The 24,901-nt window shown below is 42.8% G+C and overlaps 2 protein-coding genes across 8 annotated transcripts in view; one reads left to right on the top strand and one right to left on the bottom strand.

Moving 5' to 3' along the window:
• Window positions 1–504: 504 nt before the first annotated feature.
• Window positions 505–15,696, top strand: LOC109984167 (kinesin heavy chain-like). 2 transcript variants are annotated; one of them, XM_065952166.1, is made up of 26 exons: window positions 506–1,205; window positions 3,226–3,313; window positions 3,651–3,724; window positions 4,237–4,341; window positions 4,829–4,877; window positions 4,991–5,046; window positions 5,206–5,293; window positions 5,425–5,549; window positions 5,635–5,739; window positions 5,823–5,971; window positions 6,999–7,147; window positions 8,441–8,622; window positions 8,766–8,834; window positions 8,932–9,138; window positions 9,267–9,416; window positions 9,501–9,698; window positions 10,160–10,277; window positions 10,378–10,454; window positions 10,530–10,639; window positions 10,772–10,873; window positions 10,952–11,012; window positions 12,257–12,328; window positions 12,422–12,526; window positions 13,047–13,263; window positions 13,352–13,459; window positions 13,658–15,696. In XM_065952166.1, exons 1-25 carry the CDS (start codon window positions 1,080–1,082, stop codon window positions 13,435–13,437), a joined length of 2,868 nt encoding a protein of 955 aa, XP_065808238.1. In that variant the 5' UTR covers window positions 506–1,079; the 3' UTR covers window positions 13,438–13,459; window positions 13,658–15,696. The 2 variants fall into 2 exon arrangements, with proteins under 2 accessions (XP_065808237.1, XP_065808238.1); XM_065952165.1 differs by having other exon boundaries at window positions 505–1,205; window positions 10,378–10,639.
• A 50-nt stretch (window positions 15,697–15,746) lies between these two features.
• The window catches only part of LOC109984183 (plakophilin-4-like), a 40,117-nt gene continuing 30,962 nt past the window's right edge, over window positions 15,747–24,901 (bottom strand). For 3 of the 6 annotated variants that reach the window (XM_029277410.2, XM_065952160.1, XM_065952161.1), the window contains exons 12-23: window positions 23,341–23,524; window positions 22,010–22,127; window positions 21,396–21,590; window positions 20,808–20,981; window positions 20,541–20,691; window positions 19,594–19,786; window positions 19,386–19,470; window positions 19,279–19,305; window positions 18,427–18,556; window positions 18,182–18,313; window positions 17,990–18,063; window positions 15,747–17,844 (exon numbers count right to left, since the gene is read on the bottom strand). In XM_029277410.2, coding sequence (XP_029133243.2) covers window positions 17,587–17,844; window positions 17,990–18,063; window positions 18,182–18,313; window positions 18,427–18,556; window positions 19,279–19,305; window positions 19,386–19,470; window positions 19,594–19,786; window positions 20,541–20,691; window positions 20,808–20,981; window positions 21,396–21,590; window positions 22,010–22,127; window positions 23,341–23,524 — 1,721 coding nt within the window. In that variant the 3' untranslated portion in view covers window positions 15,747–17,586. The remainder of the gene's footprint in view (window positions 17,845–17,989; window positions 18,064–18,181; window positions 18,314–18,426; window positions 18,557–19,278; window positions 19,306–19,385; window positions 19,471–19,593; window positions 19,787–20,540; window positions 20,692–20,807; window positions 20,982–21,395; window positions 21,591–22,009; window positions 22,128–23,340; window positions 23,525–24,901) is intronic. The other 3 variants (XM_065952162.1, XM_065952163.1, XM_065952164.1) reach the window with 3 other exon arrangements.

Here is a 24,901-nt window from a genome sequence, read left to right as displayed (position 1 = left end):
TAGCTTTATCGGTCTAACACTAGTTAGCTCTTTGCAGCTGGTTTAGCAACCGGAAGTGCTCTGAAGGAGAAACAACTTTCTATGAAACTGGCAGGTAATTTAGGACATTTTGCATTAAATAATCTTCAATGGCAGTGCTTTAAGGCTTTTTAACTTTATATAAGTAAAGGCTACGTTCTCATAAAAAAAATATATATATGTCCAGTAAATTAAGAGTATTTTGATAAACTAAGTAGGCTATGATATAATGTTACAAATGATAAAGCTACGGCTAATTAAGATCATTTAACGCTACTTTGTGGGCTGTCATTAGTCTATAACTTAACGATATTATGGCCTTTAGCTGTGTAAAGCTTTAGTAGAGTTAACAAATTAAGAGTATATCTTGAAATCAAGTGAAATAAGGGGATAAAGTAGCTTTTGGAAACAGATGAATTCGTGTTTGTGATGGTGGTGCTGATGCAGGGAGCGGGCACGCGCCGCAGCATCGTGCAGGGTGCGCGCTTTTATTGCAAGACAGGACGATGCGGCTCTCCCTGCGCATCCTCTCCGAGCTCTCCTTCTGCGAACCGGGCTGCTCCCACCGAGTCCGCCCCCGCCGCTAAGACTCATGAACTGAGATTGTTCCGCGGGTGTTTTTGCACGACTGTCGGTGTCCTCGCTGCAGAAGGGGAGGCTTGCTCACCCAGGTCTGGATCTTGTCAGAGGGGCGCAGCGCTGCAGTGGTTCCGGTTCGGCCATGGCGCAGCCGAGGAAACTCGGAGATCTTCGGGTTGGTTGAAGGACGCGTTGCGCATTGGATAACGCAGGAGCTTCCATACCTTTGCTGCGAGGAAACTAGGAAGCACGAATTTTTTTTTCCGCTTTAATTCCCATTTCAGTCCATGTTAAAGTACATTTTTGAACTCACTTGGCCCAGGACCTAAGGAGCATCTTCCAGGCCCAGGGGGAGGTCCCTGAACCATAGTTTGGTCACCACCCTACACAGCATAGCCTGATCCTCCCTTTTGGACCTGTTTATTTTTTTTCTGCACCTGCATCTTTTTGGAGAGGTGGCGTAAACAGAGCCAGCAGCAGACATGATGGATGCTGCAGAGTGCGGGGTGAGGGTGATGTGCCGCTTCAGGCCCCTGAACGAGTCCGAAATAATCCGAGGAGACAAATACATCCCCAAATTCAAGGAGGACGACACGGTGGTCATAACGGCAAGTCTGAGTGTTCAGTGTTTGCTGTGATCATGTTAGTGTTGTCATGTGTGTGGAGCTGAGAAAACAAACGCTGCAGTGATTTAGAGGAACAAAGTCACCTGGAGCTCTGCAGAGAGATGAGAATGCCAGTTGCGCAATAACAATATAGTCCTTTGGTAGATTTTAGATGCTCATCATAGCAGCAGCACATTTATTTCATGTAGTATTACACAAAAAAATTGAATCTAGAAACTGCATGTATAGGCTTATTCATATAATACTATATAAAGGCTTAAATTGTACTAAGTACAACTACAGAAAGGTTACAGCAGCGTTAACAGTTTTAGGAAAGCAACCTTAAAACAACAACTTTCATAAACGATGCAAACCATGCGTTACAACACTTTAAATCTCATTCTAAAAATAGCTACATTAAGTTCTACTGCAGCATGACAGGCTTCTGCTTGTTCATAAAATATGTAAATAATGTGAACTCTGTGCATAGACGAACAAAACATCTCTTTGTGTTTTTCTATTCTGCTGCTCAATTATAAAGTGTTTCTTGTACTTGTTTAATCACAACAACACCATGATGATGTTGAAAAAAAGAGGTAACATAGAAGCAGAATAAACGTGTATTTTTCAGTATTTAGTGATTCTTAATGAGCCAGTCAGGAGCAAGCTCTGTTGTCATGCATTTGAATAATGTGTTTAAAAAAAGTCCACTTAGGGGTGTAAGTTTATATAAGCTGTTCAGAAGTCAAAGGTTACACCTACAGTGACTCAGCCCTGTTTTAAATGTGCTGATTCAGGAGGCCTCATCTTCATTCAGTGTGTAGATCTAGAAACAACGCTGCCTTTTGTGTGCAGTGTGGCGAGGACATCAATAAGGCCTTGTGTTTGTTTCCGACTCTTGGGAATCCATGGTGGGTGGAGCTAACAAAGAACACCTCACACTTACTGCAAGAACTCGATGCACTATATACGCCAGCTAAATCTTATTTTATTTAATTTCTCCAAGGAACAGAGAGACCAGTCTGAACAAGTTGTTTTGTCTTTACATGGATGGTTTATTTCTCGTCAGTTCCCCCTCCTCGCCCCAAAATTTATCATTTGTCTTTTTGGTTAGATTTGTCTGTTGCCTGAGAAGTCTTAGATTTAGTTTTTTCCTACCTGTCATCAAAGAAAAGAAAAATCATTGCATAAAAACAGAAATTGTTGATTGAGTTTGACACCTACAATTTGTCAACCTAATCTGTAACCTCTGTAAAATTACTTACTGAAATTTCTATGCCACCGAACAGACGACGAGACATTAACCTTTTACAGAATATTGATGCAGATCAGTCACCCTGCACCATTCCTTCTGTTGCATTATATCCTAATATTAACTCCTACCATCCATCAAACTGCAGAAACACATTACTGAAGCCGTAGCCTCCCATTCTGCTCTAGTCAGTAGTTTTTGCTTCTTCATCTTGGAGGTTCAGACGGATTCAGAGTGCTGCTGTTGCTCCTTATAGTGCTGAGAGCTGCTTTTTGCATGAGGGATGCTGCTTTCAAATCCCCATGAGAGACGGAGTCATGAGTTTGACAAGGGCAAGAGGAGTGATGGATGGTCCGACTGGGGGGGTCCTGGAAGCTGTTGGAGCATTTAGGACGTCTAGTTTAATGACACCAGAGTGTGAGAAACGGGCAGTCGATCAAGTATATCAGTATTTCAAATTATGTTCTGAAATAGTCAAAGAAAAGGCAGTAAAATAGGGATTTTAAATCAATGATAGGTGCCATGTTGATTAAGTATTATCTATGTTTTTAGTATCATTATTTGGTTTCAAATTTGTGTGATTTATTCCAACTGTAGTGCTGAAATGTTCCCTCTCTGCCTTGTTTCAGGTCATTATGTCTTATTTATTAGAACAATCTGACAAAAGAAAAGCTATTTCGGATATTTACCATTTAAGCATGTTTTTTTTTTTAAAAGATGTAACACATTGCAGTATCTTTTTAATGATGTCCTGTGTTGGTTTTGGAACAGGCTAAACCGTACGTGTTCGACCGAGTGCTGCCCCCCAACACGTCGCAGGAACAAGTGTATGACCAGTGTGCCAAACAGATTGTTAAAGGTACGAAGGTTGAAACGTGCTGGAAATGAAAGTGATGTAACATTGTTCTTATGTAACTGTAATCTATCGTATATCTGCTCAACTCTTACTTAACCCCCCCCCTGGACTTGCCTGTAACTTGATTCAAGGACCTGAGACTTTCTGGATTTGTAGATTTGACACTTTATTTGATGACTTGGGGTTGACTTTGACTTTAGAGGACCACGTACTTAATTAGATTAAATTAAATCTTTGTGTTCACTTGTAGAATTGAAGGTCAGGAAACACATTTATGCTCGTGTAACAGTACTCTGATATAATGTGGCAGTCATGCTTTAAAGGTGTTTGCGTGTTCCAGATGTCCTGGGTGGTTACAACGGGACCATCTTCGCCTACGGACAGACCTCCTCCGGGAAGACACACACCATGGAGGTGAGAGACTCATTTAGCTTCTTCACCTCCCTTGCAGCTTCTGTGGATGAATACTTCATAACGACCGGCACTGACCTTTATTAGACCTTTATTCTGCAGTCAGAGGATCAGAGCACAGCCGGCATTATGTAACAGATTTAACACCAACACTAAATCCAATCAAGATCGTACGATGACTCAGCTTTGATCTCCACGTTTACCCAGTTTCAAAGACAGTTTTTGCAAATTAGATTTCAAGTTCAAAAGTAGAATCAGACTCTCCAGCATCCAGTATCATTTATCCTACGTATATATTACGTCTGATAGGAGACTTATCCACCGAGACAGCAGCCTGAAGCCTCTTTATAATCCCCGATGAGAGCTTTGATGATAAACCTTCTTCTTCTCTGCGTCTACATTACTCCACACCTTTGAACTCCGCCATTTCTCTCTAAACTCCTCTGAAGAAGTTTCAAAATTCATACTTTTCAAAGCATTAGAAAATCTGCTTAATGTCCGCTGATTGTGTTCAGGGCAAACTGCACGACCCCCAGCTGATGGGAATCATCCCTCGCATCGCCCACGACATCTTCGACCACATCTACTCCATGGACGAGAACCTGGAGTTCCACATCAAGGTAAAGAAGTAACAACGTTGGTCACTGTGCAAACCTTAGAAAAGAACAGAAAGCTCAAAGCTGAGGTAAAGACAAAAATCACAGAAAAACTAGTGACTTTACACGTAGAAATTAAACATATATTCTCTGAGATATGTCTCCTAGAAGACAAAATAATCATTCTGATGTTCCTCTCTTTTTTTCGAGCAAATTTATGACTTCATAATTCCAGAGAAGTTTCACGTTTTGTTTCCTGTATGTTTAGCAGTTTGTTCTAGTATCAGCTGCAACCTGCTGGTTCCTTATTTTTTAATTGTTCACATACACCTGGACCCAATCTGCTGTGGTTAAAAGAGGTTCAAACACACAAACTGTAGGCTGGGACAGAGACATCTACATAGCTGAAGATGGTGCATAAAGTAAACATGGGTATTGGATTATGTTAATTTGGTTTTAGCTATATTTATTTTGCATACGCCAGGACCTAATCTGCTGTTGTATGTTTCAGGTTTCCTATTTTGAAATCTACTTGGACAAGATCAGAGATCTACTGGACGGTAAGACGAATCGTTGTTCTGAAACTTACAACATTTAAAGTGAATTAAGGGGATTATTGGAGTGTTTTATTTGAACCAGCACGTGACTGTGGTGTGCTTTGCTTTGTTTCAAGTGTCGAAGACCAACCTCTCTGTGCATGAAGACAAAAACAGAGTGCCCTATGTCAAGGTCAGGAACCTCTACCTCAGTTAATGTTCGCTGGTCATACATAGAAATTCATTTTGCTTCCATGTAGCTTTTGGGGCAAATTTAAACAAAGTCAGATTCCTGATCTCTCTAAGGGTGACATTACTCCAGTGTAACAACTAAATCCACTCTGTGTATCAGGGGTGTACTGAGCGCTTTGTGTCGAGCCCAGAGGAGGTGATGGACGTCATCGATGAGGGCAAATCAAACCGCCATGTGGCAGTGACTAGTGAGTATCTCTGTGTTTTAACATCAATCTGTCCACAGTATTTATAATGTATTTACAGTCTGAGTCATTTAAAATCCTTTCCATTGCTTTGTCTCATATGTTTAATATTAAGCAAAATCCTTGTTTTCTAGACATGAACGAGCACAGCTCTCGCAGCCACAGCATCTTCCTCATCAACATCAAGCAGGAAAACATGGAGACGGAGAAGAAGCTGTCGGGGAAGCTCTACCTGGTGGACCTGGCGGGCAGCGAGAAGGTAATGGTGATGGAGTGTGATGAGAACTCTTGACGTGTTATGAATTAAAGGGTTGATGTGATATCTGTTTTATTGGTTTGAACAGGTCAGTAAGACGGGAGCGGAGGGAGCTGTGCTGGACGAGGCGAAGAACATCAACAAATCGCTGTCAGCGCTTGGAAACGTCATTTCAGCTCTGGCTGAGGGAACAGTAAGAGTATAAAACACTTTTTAAAGACAAGATCTGAATACTTCTTCCAATGCGTTTCATGAGACTTATATTTTTATTTTTAGAAAACGCATGTGCCGTACAGAGACAGTAAGATGACTCGGATCCTGCAGGACTCTCTGGGGGGAAACTGCCGCACCACCATCATCATCTGCTGCTCGCCGTCTGTCTACAACGAGGCCGAAACCAAGTCAACGCTCATGTTTGGACAGAGGTACCTGTTACCTGTGCATTGTTTGACTTCTCCTCTCCTTTTTCAAAATGACCTTTACACCTTTCAAATAACAGCAAAACTTGCTGCTGCTCCTTTTCTCTCTGGACAGAAATTTAATTTTACAAAGTGAGTTTCTTCTTTTGTAAAACAGTAAATAATCATAATAATTTCGAAATGTGATGGTCAAAAATGGACAACAAGACTACCATTTGAAGGTTGAACTCCCTTTCTGTGTCAATGTGATGAGCAAGGGACAAACTGCTGCTCCATTAAATACTTCAGAACGTTTATGAGTTCTTTCATTGAATCAAAAGCAGACTAACAGTGAGGTGTGTGTGTGTGTGTGTGTGTGTGTGTGTGTGTGTGTGTGTGTGTGTGTGTGTGTGTGTGTGTGTGTGTGTGTGTGTGTGTGTAGGTGATTGTGACTCATGAGGACTATAGCTGACAGAAGTGCTCACAACAAGACAACAGATGGCTTTAGGTTTCCCACTGTGGATCTGGGTCTATCTCTATTTAAAGATCCCTCTGTAGGATCCTTCCACACCTTGATTTAGCACCCTGTTTTTTGTTTTTCTTCAAATCCCCCATCCTTCCTATTTTCCCTGTTTGTCATGATTAATACAAATGTGTGTGAGCAGCCTGTTGTGTTTGTGGTGTGTGCAATGATTCAAATCCATCTGTAACAACTGTCTCTGAGTGTCTGGCAATAAGTTCAAAGTGCTTACAGTTTGTAATAAACTCTGAAGCAGCAGCAATGTCAGGGGGCGACTGATGAGTGATTACTGTGCAGCCATTTGCCGTCTGATGAAAGACACTCAGAGGAAATGAAACAGAGACTTAAATTAAAATTAGATTTACAACATTGCTGCACAATAAGCAAAGCTCACGGGTGTTATCATTCTGGCTAATGTGACCTCTGCAGACATTTACTGGTAATGTCATTAAACTCCATGTTTAAAAAAAAGAGAAAATAGCTGTGTACATGAGCTGTATCTTTTTAACTTCTAAAGAAATGTCACTTTTTTAGAGCCAAGACCATCAAGAACACGGTGTCGGTGAACCTGGAGCTGACTGCCGAGGAGTGGAAGAAGAAATATGAGAAGGAGAAGGACAAGAACAAAAACCTGAAAACCATCATCCAGAGGCTGGAGGCTGAACTCAACCGCTGGAGGAACGGTGAGAAAAAAAAAACACATCAATGTGGGCGACAGTTTAAAGAGGCATAAACACAGTTCTTCTTACCATTTATCATCATTTAGAGACATTACTTTGACATAATTCAGAAACAGTTTATGCTGAATCATTTTATGTGCTACCCATCTGCACATTATGTTAAAAATGCATTTAATGCATGACTTTAATCAGATTGGATTGAATCAAAGTTCATCACATGCAGCAACAAATTTAGCCCATGATGTGCTCTCATGGATAAATCATACAAGTAATTTATGTCAAGTTTTAATGAGGTATCTTTTAATGATAGAGCATGCCTGCAAAGCTTTTTAGGAAATAAAGCATTTCTAGGTTTAACAAACAAACACAAGATATAAGATACAACTAATGTTTAGACATGGCAAAAGGTTTTAGTTATCAGATGAAACCTTGGAAATATGCTGCACACTTGAGCTAAAAAGCAGTAATAGTCAAACCTCAATGTAGGTTTAACATCATCAAACAGTGCACCTATCATGTTTACTATTTAAACACACTGTCAGAGGCTTTTCACTGTGTTGTTTGGTTTCTAGTTCTCTCTCTCTCTCCTCGTAGACTGCAGTGGCTCCTTTAGCTCACTGTTTTTTTTTTTTCCATCTCTGTTGCACGGTAACCATTGAAACCCTCTCTCCCTCTCTCCCTCTCTCCCTCTCTCCCTCTCTCCCGCTTCACTTTAATGTCTCTCTCCCTCTCTCGTTGCACATTGTAATTTTTATATTTTTAATCCCCTTGCGGATACTTGCAGATAGAACGCCCCCTCCTTCTCAACAGATCAGCACAGGCTCAGACTCTAAAGCCTACAAAGTGAATGCACACACCACACTGGCCCACACACACACACACTGTAATAAACAGACACACATTTTGCTGATGCAGTGTTTCTGATCTGCTGCTCACGCCATATGCCGAGACATTTAAACCAAGCAGCTCTTCACCATTTCACTCCTTCTCATTTGTTGATGACTTTTTGTCTCAGTCATAAAGTCAGTCATCATTACAGCTTCAAACTGCTGCTTGAACCTGTACGAATCACTTATTGTAAAGTGTGTGGAGATCACTTTTCTTATGATATGGAGCTAAGTGAATAAAAATGGATTGATTTATGAAAGTTCACAAACATTAAGTTTCTTGTCATGTAACTTTGGGACACTTTTTTCTCTTTTTTGGAAAGTAGATTTATTAAAGAACTTGAATCAAGTACAATTTTGATGTTGTTGTGTATTGTCAAAACTAGCTCACTCCCGTTCTGTGTTTCAGGAGAGGACGTTCCTGAGGAGGAGCAGCTGAGCTCCAAAGATCAGAAGAGCATTGAGCCAAATGACAACACTCCTATCATCGATAACCTGCCGCAGGCTGGAGGAGGCGTCTCGGTCACCGGCGACGAGCGGAGCAAATACGAGGAGGACATCAGCACCCTGTACAAACAGCTGGATGACAAGGTGAGACTAAACTCAAAGACAAGACACAACATTAGAAGCACAGTTTGAAGACAACCTGCTTAAAGATTCAAACTAAATACAAATACTTTCATTTTCTCAATTCTTATTATTACTTGATGTCCTTTTCTTGTAATAAATCACAGGATGATGAGATCAACCAACACAGTCAGCTGGCTGAGAAACTCAAGGAGCAGATGCTGGACCAAGAAGAGGTTTGTCTCTCAGCCTATGAAATACAAAAGAAATATCAAGTATTTTCATTTAAACATGGATTTCATAAGGATGATCATTTTTTGCATTTCCTCTCAGTTGCTGGCATCTACGCGGCGCGACTACGACAAGATCCAGGAGGAGCTGTGCCGGCTGCAAACGGAGAACGAGCTGGCCAAGGAGGAGGTGAAGGAGGTGCTGCAGGCGCTGGAGGAGCTCGCCGTCAACTACGACCAGAAGAGCCAAGAGGTGGAGGAGAGAGATCAGACCAACCTGCAGCTGGCAGAGGAGCTGCAGCACAAGACGGTACAGATGTGTTTAAAGTCTGCATCTTGAGTTTTGCAGAAACATACAGATTGTTTTACGTTTCTGTGTGTGTGTGTGTGTGTCTGTGTGTGTGTGTGTGTGTGTGTGTGTGTGTGTGTTTTGGACAGGCATTGCTTATAGCGGTGCAGAGGGAGCTGAGTCAGCTGCAGGAGCTGAACGGTCTGCAGAGAAAGAGAGCTACCGAGGTCCTGAACCTGCTGCTACGAGACCTCAGTGACATCGGCGCCATCATCGGCACCAGTGATGTCAAGACAGCTGTGAGAACGGACACACACATTTATATACACACACACACACATCTTTCACACTCTCAACGCCTGTAACCTCCCCCTCATCCTCAGTCCTCAGAGTCAAAGGGGAACGGCTCAGCGGTGGAGGAGGAGTTCACCGTAGCTCGGCTCTACATCAGCAAGATGAAGTCTGAGGTCAAGTCTCTGGTGAACCGCAGCAAACAGCTGGAGAGCACGCAGGCCGACGCCCACAGAAAGATTCAGGCCAATGACAAGGAGCTGGCGTCCTGTCAGCTGCTCATCTCCCAGGTAACAATCACTAAATATGTTGCATGATTACGTTTAAGCTTCAATGCCTAGATTTGTCGCTAGTAGCTGTTGACAAGAAAAGTCGCCAAGGCGGTTTGGAAAGTCGCCCAGATTTAGCGAGAAAGTCACCAAGTTGGCAACACTGTTTCCTCTTTCCAGTGAGCGCCGCAGCAGACATGCGCAGCAGTAAGCAACATGCGAGGCTCGCTCACGATGGAATTTTACAAAATAAAAGCCAGTGAGCAACAGACTTTTACAATAAGAAAATAAATGATAAAAACTGCGTTAATGCGAGATAAAATAATTGCCGGCGATAATTAATTAATGAGTTAACGCGAAAATAACGCGTTAACGTGCCCAGCCCTGAAAAAAAACACTCACTTGTTCCACTTAGTTTGGCAAAGACTGATCTTTTTTTTTACAAGTGGAATAAAAAAGGTTTTCGTCTCCTCTTTGTACAGCACCAGGCCAAGATCAAGTCTCTGACGGACTACATGCAGAACATGGAGCAGAAGAAGAGGCAGCTGGAGGAGAGTCAGGACTCTTTGACCGAGGAGCTGGCCAAACTGCAGGCTCACGGTCAGTACACAACAACAAAAACAACATATCATATATTATTTATTCCTGAAGGCCTTTCAAACATCTTATTAGACAGTTTTACGTCTTTGTTGGTCATCAGAAAAAAGACATGAGATGTCAGGAGAGGAGAAGGAGAAGGAGGACATCGGCAGACATGATGGAGACGGGGACATCAAGGTGAGGACAGTTTACAACTTCAAAAAACACACAAACACACTTTGTATTGCCTGTAATCCGTTTTTTCATCTCCAGAAAACTCTGGAAGAGCAGCTGGAGAACCATCGGGAGGCTCACCAGAAGCAGCTCAGCCGCCTCAGAGATGAGATCGAAGACAAGCAGAGGATGATGGACGAGCTCACAGAGTAAGTCCACACAATTCATTCATTTATTTACAATCATAAACTACTTCAATTAGAAGTGCACGATTTTATCCACTCAAGCAGACATCAACATTAACTCTGGCCACATTATACATTTTATTTTCCTCCTTTTAGTTTGAACCAGGGCCTGTTACTGGAGCAGGAGAGACTCATGACAGATTATGACAAACTGAAAAATGAAGAGCAGGAGAAAGATGCAACACTACAGAAGCTCATGTATGTACCAGCTAACACATCACATCTCTATTATTCATTAGTCTGTGTGTCCTCAATTCATCCACATTTTCTGTCCAGACTGCTGAATGATCAGAGGGAGCAGGCCAACGAGGATCTGAAGGGCCTCCAGGACACTGTGGTGAGTATTTCATCCCCCCCCCCCCCCCCCAACACTTCTACCTGAATGAAAAACCAAACCCTGGGGGAGATTCCTCTGATAAATGGGCGGTGGTTTCCATAATGGCGGTATTCCATACTAACGTGCAATGGCACATAAAATAAAAAACAGTGCAGCATTGTTTCTGAGAGCTTTTCATCATCTCTTTTGGACACTAGCCTTTAAAAAATGAATGCAGTAAGGATTAAACACACAACCTTTGGACTGTAAGACACTTGACCATCTCCCTGAGCTGTAGAAGAAGACAATTTGAAGAGGTGTCTTTGAGGTTTTCTCTCTTTTTCTTTGGACAGTCGCCCTCAAAACTCTTCAAAAAGGTTTGAACTCACTTCCACTGGAGTCCCAATCACATCTCTAACTCCCTGAGCTATGGAGCAGGACAGATACATTTCATTTCTAAGAGGTTTTCAAATTTCTCTTGCACACGTCTCCAGAGTCTGCCGAGTCTTGGCACTTGACGCTCTTCAGAAAGATGAAAAGTGTCCTCATAACAAAGATTGAAAATGAAAAGAGATGTGTTACTCAAGGTCGACCTGAAGATCTCTTTGACCAAAAGATTTTATGGAACACCTGCAGTCTTTGTTTTTCTTTACACTGATTCAGTGTGAACATTGTGACAAATAAACATTTACAAAAATCAAAGACTTAATGGGGTGAAGAGTAGAGAAAGATTCAAATGTGCAGACTGAGTAAGTCTCCCTGGGATACAAAACTCCTCACATTATTGATTAACGTGATTAAAGTCTGAAAACAAATGAAAAGATTCAACAGCAGACGATGTTTCAGATGAAAACCAGTGCATTAAGACCAGTAAACAATCACATCTAAAAAGCTGGGATTTTCTCATGTCAGTGGAAAAAGGAAGAAATCTTTAATTGGGATTTTATTAATTAACCATCGGAAAAAAAATTCATACATGGAAAAAGAGGTGAAATAAGTGACAGGCTATAATCTAATGTTGATGCAGTGGGCTTGCCTGACTGATAGTTCAGCTTGATGGACAGGTGGTGATATAATTCTGACTTCTTTAGATAGGGGGTTCGATTCTACCTTCGAACTTTGTTAAAATCATTGTTTTTTTCATATGCCTTTATTTGAGAGAGGGCGGTGGACAGAGTCAGAAGTCAGGGAGAGAGAGAGGTAGCATCCAGGAGGGGGAGCCTTTGGTTCTCACCATCAGAATCTTTGTCTTTCTCCTCTCTCAGGCCAAAGAGCTGCAGACTCTTCATAACCTGCGCAAACTCTTCGTCCAGGACCTCACCACCCGGGTCAAGAAGGTACAAGCCCCCTCCCTCTTGTGTGCATGTTAATCATCTTTCAGAGTAGGCCAGATTTACATTTGACCTTTGACCTGTGTGTGTGTGTTTCAGAGTGCAGAGCTGGACTGTGAGGAGGGGCTCGGAAACGTGGCTCAGAAACAGAAGATCTCCTTCCTGGAGAACAACTTGGAACAGCTCACTAAGGTCCACAAGCAGGTAAAGACATGAAGCTGTGACTTATCAACCAATCGTATCTCTTCAGGGTTTAAACAAAAACTTCAATTCAGAAATAACTTATACTATACTGCATTAATCCCCTGAGGGAAACTCTGGGCTTCAGGGCTTCTAGAGCAGTTGGAGGTTTGGTGCCTTGTTCAAGGGCACCTCGGTAGTGCTCAAGAAGTGCTCTGGCACCTCTCCAGCTATCAGACCAACTTCCATATAATGGTCGGACTTGAACTTGAAATGACGACCCTCTGGTTCCCAACCCAAGTCTCTACACACTGAGCTACTGCCGCCCTCAGCTACACATTCAAAACATAACAAAGGGGCCAAATCTTTATTTTTCTGTCATGACAAACCAAAAGTATTCAGAAGTCAAATCTCTTATAAAGAATATTATTTTATTAGCTAATCAAGTTTACTACCGTAACCAATGAATCATGTAAATTACCTTTAAATGACATCACAGTACTTGACTAAATTTACTAAGTTACTTTCTAACCGCTGTTGTCAGCTGGTCCGAGACAACGCCGACCTCCGCTGTGAGCTGCCCAAGCTGGAGAAGCGTCTGCGAGCCACGGCGGAGCGAGTCAAAGCTCTGGAGAACGCCCTGAAGGAGGCCAAGGAGAACGCCATGAGGGACCGCAAGCGCTACCAGCAGGAGGTGGACCGCATCAAAGAAGCCGTGCGGGCCAAGAATATGACCAGGAGGGGCTACTCGGCACAGATCGGTGAGGTGGAGGTTCACGTTCAGGACTTGGACAGGAGAGAAAATAATTTGACTCAATGAGTTAACGATTTTGTGTCTTTGTGCCGCAGCAAAGCCCATCAGGCCGGGACATCACCCTCTGTCATCGCCCATCACCAGCTCCATCAGAGCCGGAGGCGTCTACACCCACAACTAAATCCACATCAGCAAGTTAAACTGTGAGTAATCTGAAGTGAAGTTTCACTCTCTCCTGCAGCCTTCTCAAGTTGTTTAAATGTCTTTTTTTATGTTGTTTCCTGACATATTCTCTTATTTGTTTTTAATTATCTGTGAAATTCAAATATGTTAGAGCACTTTGAAACTGTCTGATGCTTTCATGCATACTATGTATTCAAATGTTTTATTCCCTCCCTCAGGCAGACCATTAATGACTCTACGCATGCCCATTGCCTCACCTGGAAACCACAAGCCCCGCCCCTCCTGCTGGAGCACCAATGGGAGGCCATCACAACAGACTGTCAGCACTCAGAGAAGCATACATCCACGGTGTAAATACTGTCATGTGAACATATCTAATTTGCTGAATGTTGATGTCAGAGGCCTCTTTTAAGAAATGTTCTGCTTGAGGTCCTGAATTATGATTTTAAGAACAAATATTTTATTCAACCAGTGTTTAAGATTTTCCTGATAACAAATCATTTCATTTATTCTGATAAAGATGTATCCTGTTGGATCATGTCAAGTGACACATTTATATATGAGGCCTTGAGCTTCTGTGTGAGGGAGGAAGATTTATAATATGAAGGTTAGCCAGTGGGATTTTAGAGCACTTTCTTTCTGGTCTTTCAATGTTTAAGACTTTCAAGAGATTGAAGAGCTGAGGTCGAGCTTTAGATTATATATTTTTTCTTTAACCAGCATTTATTGATTTAAAGAAACAGCAAAGATATCCTGCAAAGAGTAGGTTGAGAAAACTGATAAGCTTAGCCCTGGGAACAGGGTGAAACAGCTAGCCTGGCGCTGTCATAACGTGAAACGTAATCTGCTCACTAGCATCTCTTAACCTCTCTGTTTTATTCTGCCGGGACGTCTCTGTACCTGGACAAGAAATAGCCCAGCACATAACCCCCAATAAACCAGAACTTTGATTTTATAACTGGAGGGTTGGATCTGTTTCACCTTTGGATCGAGTCACTTCAGCAGTTTCCAGTCCTAATGCTAAGCTAAGCTAACCAGATGTAGCTTTCTTTGTAGCACACAGACAGCAGAGTCGTATCAACCATCGCGTCTGACTCTAAACAAAATAAGCTGACATGAATATTTCCAGAAATGTCAAACTGTTCACTTTTTTAACCGTCAGTGTCACAGCAGCTGAAGCCCTTGAGTTCCTCACCTGTTTGCAGACTTTGAGCCAACAAAAACACGGCTGCAACGATATCATATTTAACGTTTTTCTCACTTTTTAGATATTCATGCAGTTCACTTTGTTCGTCTTCCTTTAGGTGACAATCATCCAAAAACAAACACTTTAAATCTTCATAAATAAACACGCCACCTGCAGAGATATTGTTCAGTAGGAGGCAGAATGTAATGAATGTCCTGATTAATTACGGTATGTATTATTTGAATGAATAGAATGTATAATGCTGCTGTAAAGACAGGATAACTGTGTCTTTACTGTAGTCCTACAGGGACACTGACTAGCCAATCAGGTGATCCCAGGACTCAGAGGACAGTAGGAGTGAGGTTCAGGAGCATGAAGAGCGTTTTTCACAAATCTCCTTTTAAATCTGCAATCACTCTGTAAAGCTCCTGATCAGCCAATCAGAGACCTTAAAAACACAGCTGGTGACAGAAGAAGGAATTCCCCTTGAATTAGAAGTTATCAGATTAAATTCTATTGACCAATCATAGAAGAGTCTGTTTTTCACTCTGCCACACCTCGTGCCTTCAGAATAACAGACTTCCTTTTGTTCAGCATCCTCAGAGACATTTCTATCAAATACTAACGGATCAAAATGTTACCCTTGAATCAAAGATATACGTACGACATGTCTGTGCTGCTTTCCTTTGTGCTGCCACTTGAGCATGTTTCTGAATGCACAATATTATCTCCTTTATTGATGAAAGCTGTGATACAAACGGCAACTAAATGTTGCCAAAGAATATCACGTCTGAGGCTGACGATTCTGTGTTTCTGCGTTTGTTTTTTTGGGCTGTTTGGAGCGTGCAGGACGGCTGATGTATTCATGAATGTATCTGCATGGACTCGAGCTTGTGTTCACAGCATGCTCATGGGGGGGGAAGATAAGGAGGAATTTTCTGGGCTTTGACCTCATCCGATGTACATTTTGCATTTTGTTATTTTAGTTTTTTTGGCTGTTGAATCATAACTCTTAATATATGTACGACTGATGCAATTAAAGCAAATAAAAATAAATCTATTTAACTTTCATCATCGTCTTTTTTTTTTGGTGCGAAAAAAAGACACGATTCGATAAGCGGTCGTGATATAATCTTTAATCCCTATACATAGATTTCCCTCTGTAACATTGCACATCATCGTCACCATCATCAGTTTTGGACAGAACAGACAGATGGGGTATTTTGGTCAGGTCACAGGTGAAATTAATAAAAAGAATCATAAATAATAGAAAAATCTTCTTCACACAATCACATAGAAAGTTCTACATATTGAGTACAACAATGTAACAGGACGCTTTAACCATTGCATCTGTACAAATAGGTTTTCACATGTTTGTCACATTTTCACGTTTTATGATATACTGCACGTTTCAGCCAACATACAGACGAGCACAGGTTACAGGCGTAACCCCGGTGCTCTGAGTCTTTAAAGGTTCTCTTTAAGGTGACTTCCTCTTCTCCAAACCTGGAACAAATATTACCAACAAGAATGGCGACTTTTACCTCAGATTGGTGGTAGCCTTCAGCCTATTATGATATTTGTCCCAGGGTTTTTCTCTCGTGATCATGAAGATGCTGGCGAACGATATTTATGTCATAAAGCCAACAAACTGCACACTTTTACTGCAGAGAAACATGATATCAGTTGACCTTCACAAACACTCTGGTGAACAACAACGTTAGGGCTGTTTCTTTTTTTCAAGGGCACCTTTTGACTAAGCTCATCTTTGTTCAGTTCAGACACTTTCATGTTCAAAATAATGCAGATAAAGCTGGAAAAATCTGACAAACGTTTTCTACTCTTGAACATACTGAAATATCAAAACAGTAAAAAATGAGCGTTGTAGTGATTGTGATATTTTAGATGCTGACGGCCTGTTAGTTCCCTGGACTTATAAAAGGCTGTTGGAGTAAAAAGTGGGTCGTTTGTCCACCTGGGTGTGAAGTGAGAATCGTTAAAAGTCACGAGTCCAGGTGTGAAAGACCACTGCTCATCAGAGGTGGCCGTCTGCAACTCTGTCATCAAGAACCTGCTCCTCATACGTTTGTTTCTATCTAAACTTTGGCATGTGCAAAGCTGTTGGAGATAAATGTGCAAAAAGAGCTCAGCTCAAATCAAAGAGAGCAAAGGGTTTAAAGATGTGAAATGAATGAAGAACAGACTGCTGTAAGGACTATCGTTCTGCTCAACAGGCTGAAGAGCTGAGATTCGCTGTCTGATTATTAGTAACTGTAGGAAGTGAATGTTCAGCAGTGTCCTATCGTCATATCGCAGGAATAATGACAGTTAATTTCAGTAAAATTTCACTCAATTTGATCTAATGTGCTTCACAAATTACAACCATAAGCAGCTGGTGAGGACAGTGACAGACAATGATTATTCTCACCAGAGCCAGGATCAAATTCACTTTTTTTTTAGGTAGAAAATCCAGCGTGACCACTTCGTGCATAACCATAAACGTGGTGGAACATTTTCCCACCAGATGATCAAGGCTGCAAGAAGGCAGCTGTTTGCTCGCATATTAGCCATAAAAACAGCCAATAATGAGTCAAGCATATCATGGATTTTAGCTGTAGGTTTTTCTGCCCTCCTGTGGTCAAAAACTGCACTGCAACATTTTCTCCACAAAGTCTTCCGTTTGACTGCAGAAAAAAAACAAAGATGATTTATCTGCATTATTGTGCACATGATGCCACTCAGTCAAAAGCTGCAGGTAGCAAACCGAGCCCTGGTCATTCAGCACAGTTTCAACACAGATGCACACACATCCACATGCACCCTCGACCTCCAACACACACACACACACACACACACACACACACACACACCCAGACACACAAGTGCACTCCTGTCACACACACACACACAAACACCCACAGAAACACACTGAGCTGGACGTACGCGACGCCCACTTTGTCTCTACACCCACGAGTCGGGGGAGCCGGTGAACTTGTTCGCCCTGTTTGAAGGCCTCCGCGTGGTGGAGTAGAAGTCCACGTAGTTGGTGTTGGCTTTGAATCGGAGCGACTGGGTGGCGTAGCCGTCGGGGGAGGGCGGGGTGAGGTGGACCGGCTCGTCCTCGTAGGGCTCGTCTCCGTAGCCTTGAGGGGACGACAGGTACATTCTGTAGCTGTTGTAGTTCTTCCTGTCGGGCTCGTCATAAAATGGCTCTGTGTGCTGGTGAGAGGAAGTATCAGGATTTATTAGGACTTTATTTACAACTATTAATCTGAATCAGGAGGAATCTAAGTGAGGGTTTATTTAACAGTGTATGTATTTCTCTGTTGCTTTATTCGCTCTGAAACCTGCTGATGTTTCTTACCTGGGACCTTCTCAAATCCTCTCCTGACTGAGAAGAATATGTCCCAATGAAATACGGAGTTTTCTTCTCAGACCCTGAGGGGGGAAAGTAGAAGAAACACAAATTTGTTGAAAAGTTTGTCTATAATGAAAGAAAAGAGATTTAATCATTGGTCTCTGAGGGACGCCACATTACAGAGTGATCTACTCCAACCTGTGTACTGCCGTTTGTGTAAACTGTTGTCTCCATAATACGTGTCGAGTTGCATAGATGACTGCGCCCTCTGATAGTTGGAGCTGTGTCTTCTGATCCCGAGCATCGCCGGAGAGGAGGTCGCACTTCCACCTGAGGAGAAAAGGACAAAAACCACGACTTGTTCTCTTTCTGTTATAACTGAAAGTTTTCATTTCTCTTTCGGGATTTGGACACAAACAGAATCTGTTCAAGATGTCACTCACCGGTTCTCTCACCTGATTGGATGACGGGGGACATCTGCAGAGGGCTGGTGGGCAGTGTCGGCTGTGAAAGGTAGCGGTCTCGCTCCAGAGTGGAGACCGGAGTGACAAAGTGTGTGTAGTTCCAGCCGTCCTGCACACACACACATAAACAAACACACACACACATACACACACACACACACACACAGTTATCAGCTTGTGTATAATTCTTCACAACAGAGGTTTAAATTAACACACATGTTAAAAGTGCAGAAGCTAAATATCACACATAACTCTGTTTGTTAAATCAGGATTATTAGTTAGGTAATACAAACAATGTTTTTTATTCTTATGATTCAATATAGACCATAAGGAGGTGTTCATGTTTTATAATGTGTTAACTTGTTAATGTATTGTTCTCAGGTTAATGAATGATGGAGATGCTTGTGTTGAGCGTCTAATTGATGACGATTGCGTTTAAAAATCTGCTGAACCTCTCTAACCTACACTGGATTAAGACTCGTTCAGTTTATAAGAGTTCAAATGGTTTAAAATGTATATTTAAAAAGCTCATAACATCACCATGTATAAACATTAATCAAGAAGAAGTCTTGTTTTTTTCACGATCACACGATTATTGAACATGTCTCTGATTCACTTCTGCTAACGTATGAACACGTTGAAGCTCTGTGAATGTTTGCTTTGTGTTGCTCTCACTCATTCAGTAGCACAGCCTCTGTCCAGCACTGAGCTGCTTATATATTATATAAAATATATATATCATATAAAATGATACAAGTTATTATATTATACTCCTGAGTAACGTTATTTGATGTTAATGTTTGAATCCAAACATTCTCAAACGATTCTTACCCGGGTTCTTCTCCAGTTCTTTCCTGACTGAGAGAAATACTTTGTGTTTAAAAAAGTCTTTGCTTTGTAAAGTACACAGTGGTCCTGTTGTGTCTGCGGACTCTCACCTGTTTGTAGAGGGTCCTCAGCTCTCTGTACTGCCACAGCGTGTTCAACACCTGAGCGGCAGCTTTCACCACCTTCATCGAGTACCTGAAACATGAAGACACACACACGCTGAACTTTACAGATGAAGACGGTTCCTACATCACAAAGTGTTAAACACAGAACCCTGAAGACGTATTTCCACATGAACTTTCCCGTCCGTTCTCGTACCCTTTCCCTCGCCCTTTGCTGATGTCCACCAGCTTCTCGATGCCGCCGCTGTCTGCTAAAGCTTTGGCGTTCTCCATGTTGCGGCTCGTGACCTCGTGCAGCGTGCAGCACACCGACGCCACCGTGTCGTCTGAAAGCACGGTGGGGCTGCCGCCGGGGAGCCGGTTCACCAGGTCCCGCATGGCGTACTTTCCTGCAGGAGAAAACAACATTCCTTGTTACCTTTTACCAGATCCCTTTTACTGGTTTTGTCCTTCTTTAGAGCTTCCTCTGCTGATGCTGTTTTTTTTTAAGTGTTCTTCATAAATAAATTTGATGCATTCATAGAAACACTGGTTCGAAGGTTTGTTCCAGTTATTTTATAATCCTACAGATTTAGGTCGTGCAGTCAAGGATACACTTGGTCAATAAGTTCTGTTTGATTTTAGGACTAGGTGATATAAATCTGTGTAACCTGCATTATAACCTAAGATGATGTGAGTGGGGATGATCATGCCTGCTGAGGGTTTCCAGGGGGGGTGTCATGGTGGTTACTTGAGGCAGGGGATAAAACATTTTTTAGATTCTGGTTTTTATTTCAAGTCTGTGTTTGGTTTTTCTGGCTGTGATAAAACTGTGTTTGTTCTCGTTTAGGGTCTCTAAATAAAAGAATAATAAATTCTGTTAAATATATGAAGATAATTCATGTGGCTTTATTAGTCCAGGTGTTTCTCATCACCACTAATTACATTGACTTTCTGTGTGACATGTTCAACACATCTTTTCTCCACAAGGGGGCGATGTGTCATCATTTGTGTCTCAGTGATGTGACATTAAAAACTTGCTTTGAACAAGCTGTTCCTAACTCGTGTGAAGATGATCTTTTCACAGTTCAACTGATCAATCTGTTTACTGAGTGTGTGTGTGTGTGTGTGTGTGTGTGTGTGTGTGTGTGTGCACGTTTGGACCTATCAGCTCCTTGTTGCGGCCGTCCAGCGACATGTTTCGGAGAGCGGTGGCGACGGAGCAGACGACCCTATCGTTGTCCATCCTCAGCAGCTCCACCAGGATGGGCAGACCTTTCTCTTTACGCACCGCCGCTCGGATGTAGGCTGAAAACTAAACACACACACAGTTTTTTTGTGGTAAACATAAAAACTTCTTTTGCAAAAGGAAAAAAAAACATGTTAAGCTATCCAATAACGATACAAACTTAAATGTCTCAAGACTTTTACCTTCCAGTTCCCTGCAGAGAGGTTTTGCAGTGAGCCGGCGGCACCCTCCAGCGTGGCCGGGTTGGAGCTCTCGGCCAGCAGATTGAGGTACGGTTTCACCACCAGGGGGTGCCACAGCAGCTCTGCCCCCCTCAGAGACTGAGAGAAACCTGGGATTGGCCCGACACCGTCCCACTGCAAGAAAAACAACAATCAGCTTGAACAACTTAAATTCTGCATATCCAAGTTTTCCTGTTATTTAGACCAAAACGTGGCTGATTTTTGCTCCTCATTAAAAAAAAACCTAATAATTAACTGATACTGTTATATACAGAAGGGTGAGTAACCCCGGAGTCTCCTCCCAGTTGCACCTGCCCGGAAGACCTGCACAGGAAGGCGACTAGGAGGATCCTAATCAGGCACCCTAAACGCCTCAACTGTCTCCTTTTGATGAAAAGGAACAACAGCTCTTCAACAAGCTCCTCCCCCTATGAGGCTGAACCCAGACACCCTTCAGAGGACTCATTTCAGCAGCTCGTATCCCTGATCTCATTCTTTCGGTCACTATCAAAGCTCATGACCAGAGTTGAGGGTTGGAACTGTCTGTACCTTGTCGTCGGGCCAGCCGCCCCTCTTCCTGCCCCGCCTCCTCTTGCCCCAGCAGAGGTAGTCCAGCTCCTTGGCGGGGGAGGAGAAGCCCAGCAGGGTGTCCAGCTCCTGGTTTCCGAGGAGGCGGGAGGAGGGCATCTCCACCTCGAGGCGGTACGAGAGGTTCCTCAGGGTGCACACGCTGTTCTCCACGATCTGAGGAAATAGATTATCATTGAACTTTCTCGACATCAAAGGTCACAAGAGCGCTTTGAAGTGAGACGTCGTCAGCAAAACTTACAGAACATGTTAGCATAGATGCATCCATTGCTTACCATGCTGCAATTAAAGATATTCAAGTAACACCAATTAATACTTCTTAAGATTTTAATTCATTTAAACACAGTTGTTTTCTGCTCACATTACAGAGACTCACCTCCCATCTGGAAAACTACATGATTAATGGTCATCTTTTAAGGTTAATCATTTGGCTGTGCTGTGTTAGGATTTGATAAATGTAAGGGCAAGTCTCCTGGGAATGTATGTGTGTATAACAAATTGTGTGTGTGTGTGTGTGTGTGTGTGTGTGTGTGTGTGTGTGTGTGTGTGTGTGTGCGCATGTGTTTTTGCTGCACCTTGCTGTCGTAGTCGGAGGTGTTGACGCAGGCTTTGAGCACATGAAGCAGCGAGTCGACCAGACCTTCACAGCAACGCAGCTGACTCCTCGCCTCCTCCCCGGCTGAGCTCAGGTTCCTCACACACACCACACACACACACACACACACACACACACACACACACACACACACACACACACAAATTCAGAATGAAGTGTAGTGTGTGGATTCCCCCACAGGGTGGCTAAAAAACCTGCCCGGATACAGCAAAGGAGGTAGCCCATCCTCCAATGAGAGCCTGCAGCCGCCACTCATGGAGAGCTGACATGAGAGGACTGCACAACATCACAAGACTCCCACAATGCATTTCTATACCATCAATATACGGCCTCGGTGTGAGTGTTTAGAGACGCTGGAGGCTGCACAGCTCCCTGCAGCACAGAGCGGATAAATCTTCCTTCTTTGAGGAGACAAATCACCAGCAGTTTGTGTGAGGAGACGTTTTATGACATCATCAAAACTTGTTCTGTTTGAAAGGTTAAAGTTGAAGTTATTGAGTTGCAAACGCCTTTGCAGACTTCAGGAGACACACCTGGACTCTGTCCTGATTGGCTCCTGACACTAAAGAGAGACTGGCATCCATTCAATAAGGCCAGTTTGCAGCATGACAGGGGAGTCTCCACACAGCAGGATGGATTCTTTTAATTAAGGAGAGATACGGGCCAATCAGAGCAAGATGGGAAACTCAAGCTGTCTGAATCATTCAACAGATTCTGTTTGTTTTGTTTATCATGTTTCGGGGATGGTATTCTGTAGAGATGGTTAACAAGGTGGTTTGTTAAACTAAGAAAAGGTTTTGAGATTCTGAGATTTTATAAAGAGAGCTGCTTGCTGCTCTTCAGGATTTATGGATCTCAAATGTGCAGATAATGAAACTCAACCTTCATCTCGGGGTTTGGACCTTAAAGAGCCACAGCTCTCTCTTTTCTGTTATTTCTCTCAGTAGACTAATGCGGTCATACGCGTGCTTAAGCTGCATCAAATCTCCATTACAGACACTTTTATTGACGATTATGGGATGGAGATCATCAACACAATCATTACAATAAAAAGCTGCACAGAGCACCAATCAATCCAGAAGTCATCCTCGCATTTCAGACGAGCATTCATTTAACGAGCTGAATACACGCCTGACTCTGTTAACGTCTTCTTCATTGAGATGTGACATGAGTTGTGGATAAACATCGGTATTTCTTTTTCCACTGTGTTAGTTTACATTTTTTGAAAGTAGGACTTGAGAGAAAATAAATCAAACCTTTATTAACAAAGGGTGCGTTTGTTTTGCTCACCTCAGGCAGCCGGTGGTGTTTCGCAGCAGCAGCGACGACTGGAACTTGACTTTGTGTTCGTCGCGGTGCGAGACGCTGCTCCAGCCCGAGTGTGGGATGACCACCGTGTTGGTGAGCGTGGAGAGAGCGTCGCGGATGATGGTCATCTTCACGGCGTCACACGAGGAGAGGTTCCACAGGACGCCTGGGGGGGGGGGGGCAGGGCGTCAAATAAGAAAAGTCATTTAGTGTGCAGAGGTGTCACCTCTCTCACGGCTTGGACACACTGAACAGTCATGTTGAAATCTATCATTCTTGTCATCGGGTCTCTCCTGCCTTCAAAACTGTGATGTCTCCCGTTTTATATTTTCACTTTTATCTCCCTCTTTAAAATGATATCACTCCCATAAAGCGTCCTGTTTTACAAAGTATTAAACCTTCACAGTCCGCCTATGTAGAAGCAGAACAATAATAAAATAAAAAGCAGCATTTGAGAACCAACGAGAGCGGAATAAAACAGACAAAAAAAAAAACTCTGAGGAGGATAAGACAGAAGCTGTATACTTTGGCACATATTTGAAACGTGGGTGTGAATCAAAGCAGTGCAGTGTTAGAGCCTCGCTGCTCCCTGCAAGCTGCAAGATATAAAGTGAATGTTCAAAAAATACATCATAAAGATCTGTTCAATCACAAAGAGAGGAACATATGCGGGCAGGTAGGAAAAAAAGCTTCACCCGAGAGAACAGGAAGCAGTTTTATGTTTTGTCAAAGCAAAGTGATGTTTCTTAAATCTGAAGGTGTTTTGCTTGACAATCGGTATTATAGCTTTAAGGAAGAGCAAGGTGAGAAGTGGAATATCTGCAGCCTTATTGGTCCAACAAAGTTCAGCGTCCAGCTACAGAAATCAAAGTCCTGATCTGAGCTTGAAAAATAAAAAACTTTCTAAATATTTTCTAACAAACTGAACACTTTCATCTTCTCTCACAGATCTGAGCCGTCTAGCAGCTTCACGTCTCCTGGTGTGTGTGTGTGTGTGTGTGTGTGTGTGTCTGTGTGTGTGTGTGTGTGGCTGCAGATCTTCATCCTGTTTCCAAACCACGTTATCGGAGCATCTGTCCCGATGACTATGCCGAGATCTGCTGTCAACACTGAGTTTGGAGTGTTTGAGCCACTGACGCTCTCACCTCCCACAAAACAGCCGACACACAGATCCACACAGATCCAACCAGCCAGCACGGCGGCCGGGGGCCGGGCAGCCAGTCAGACGGCGACACAGACCGACACTCGTCCAATGAAGCTCACGAGCAGGCAGACGCCCACATGCATCACTGCGGGATTTCATCGTGTGGACTCTTGCATTAGACGACTATTCTTTGTCAACACGGGAGGCTTCTTTCACCTCAGTTTACCCCCCCGGGCGTAAAAAAAAAGAGTCTTATATCGACTACTTCCCCACAAAAGAGAAGTGAAGGGGCTGCATGTCTTTGTCTGGCTCGCTGGATGCTTTTGTTTTGTTTTGTTCTGTTTCTTTTGCCAACTGTTCCAGACAGCTTTAGCCACAGTGAAATAATCCTAGAGCAAT

The sequence above is a fragment of the Labrus bergylta genome, chromosome 24, assembly GCF_963930695.1.
Source record: "Labrus bergylta chromosome 24, fLabBer1.1, whole genome shotgun sequence".
Taxonomy (NCBI): Eukaryota; Metazoa; Chordata; class Actinopteri; order Labriformes; family Labridae; genus Labrus; species Labrus bergylta.
The sequence above is the reverse complement of the archived record's forward strand: the minus strand, read 5'-3'. Positions and strand labels throughout refer to the sequence as shown.

Bases quoted from the DNA above. Each gene is read 5' to 3' on its own strand.
- LOC109984167 (XM_065952165.1), top strand. From the start codon at position 1,080: ATGATGGATGCTGCAGAGTGCGGGGTGAGGGTGATGTGCCGCTTCAGG. The intron at 9,139-9,266 runs GTACAGATGTGT...TGTTTTGGACAG, and splicing joins AGGAGCTGCAGCACAAGACG to GCATTGCTTATAGCGGTGCA. The intron at 9,417-9,500 runs GTGAGAACGGAC...CCTCATCCTCAG, and splicing joins CCAGTGATGTCAAGACAGCT to TCCTCAGAGTCAAAGGGGAA.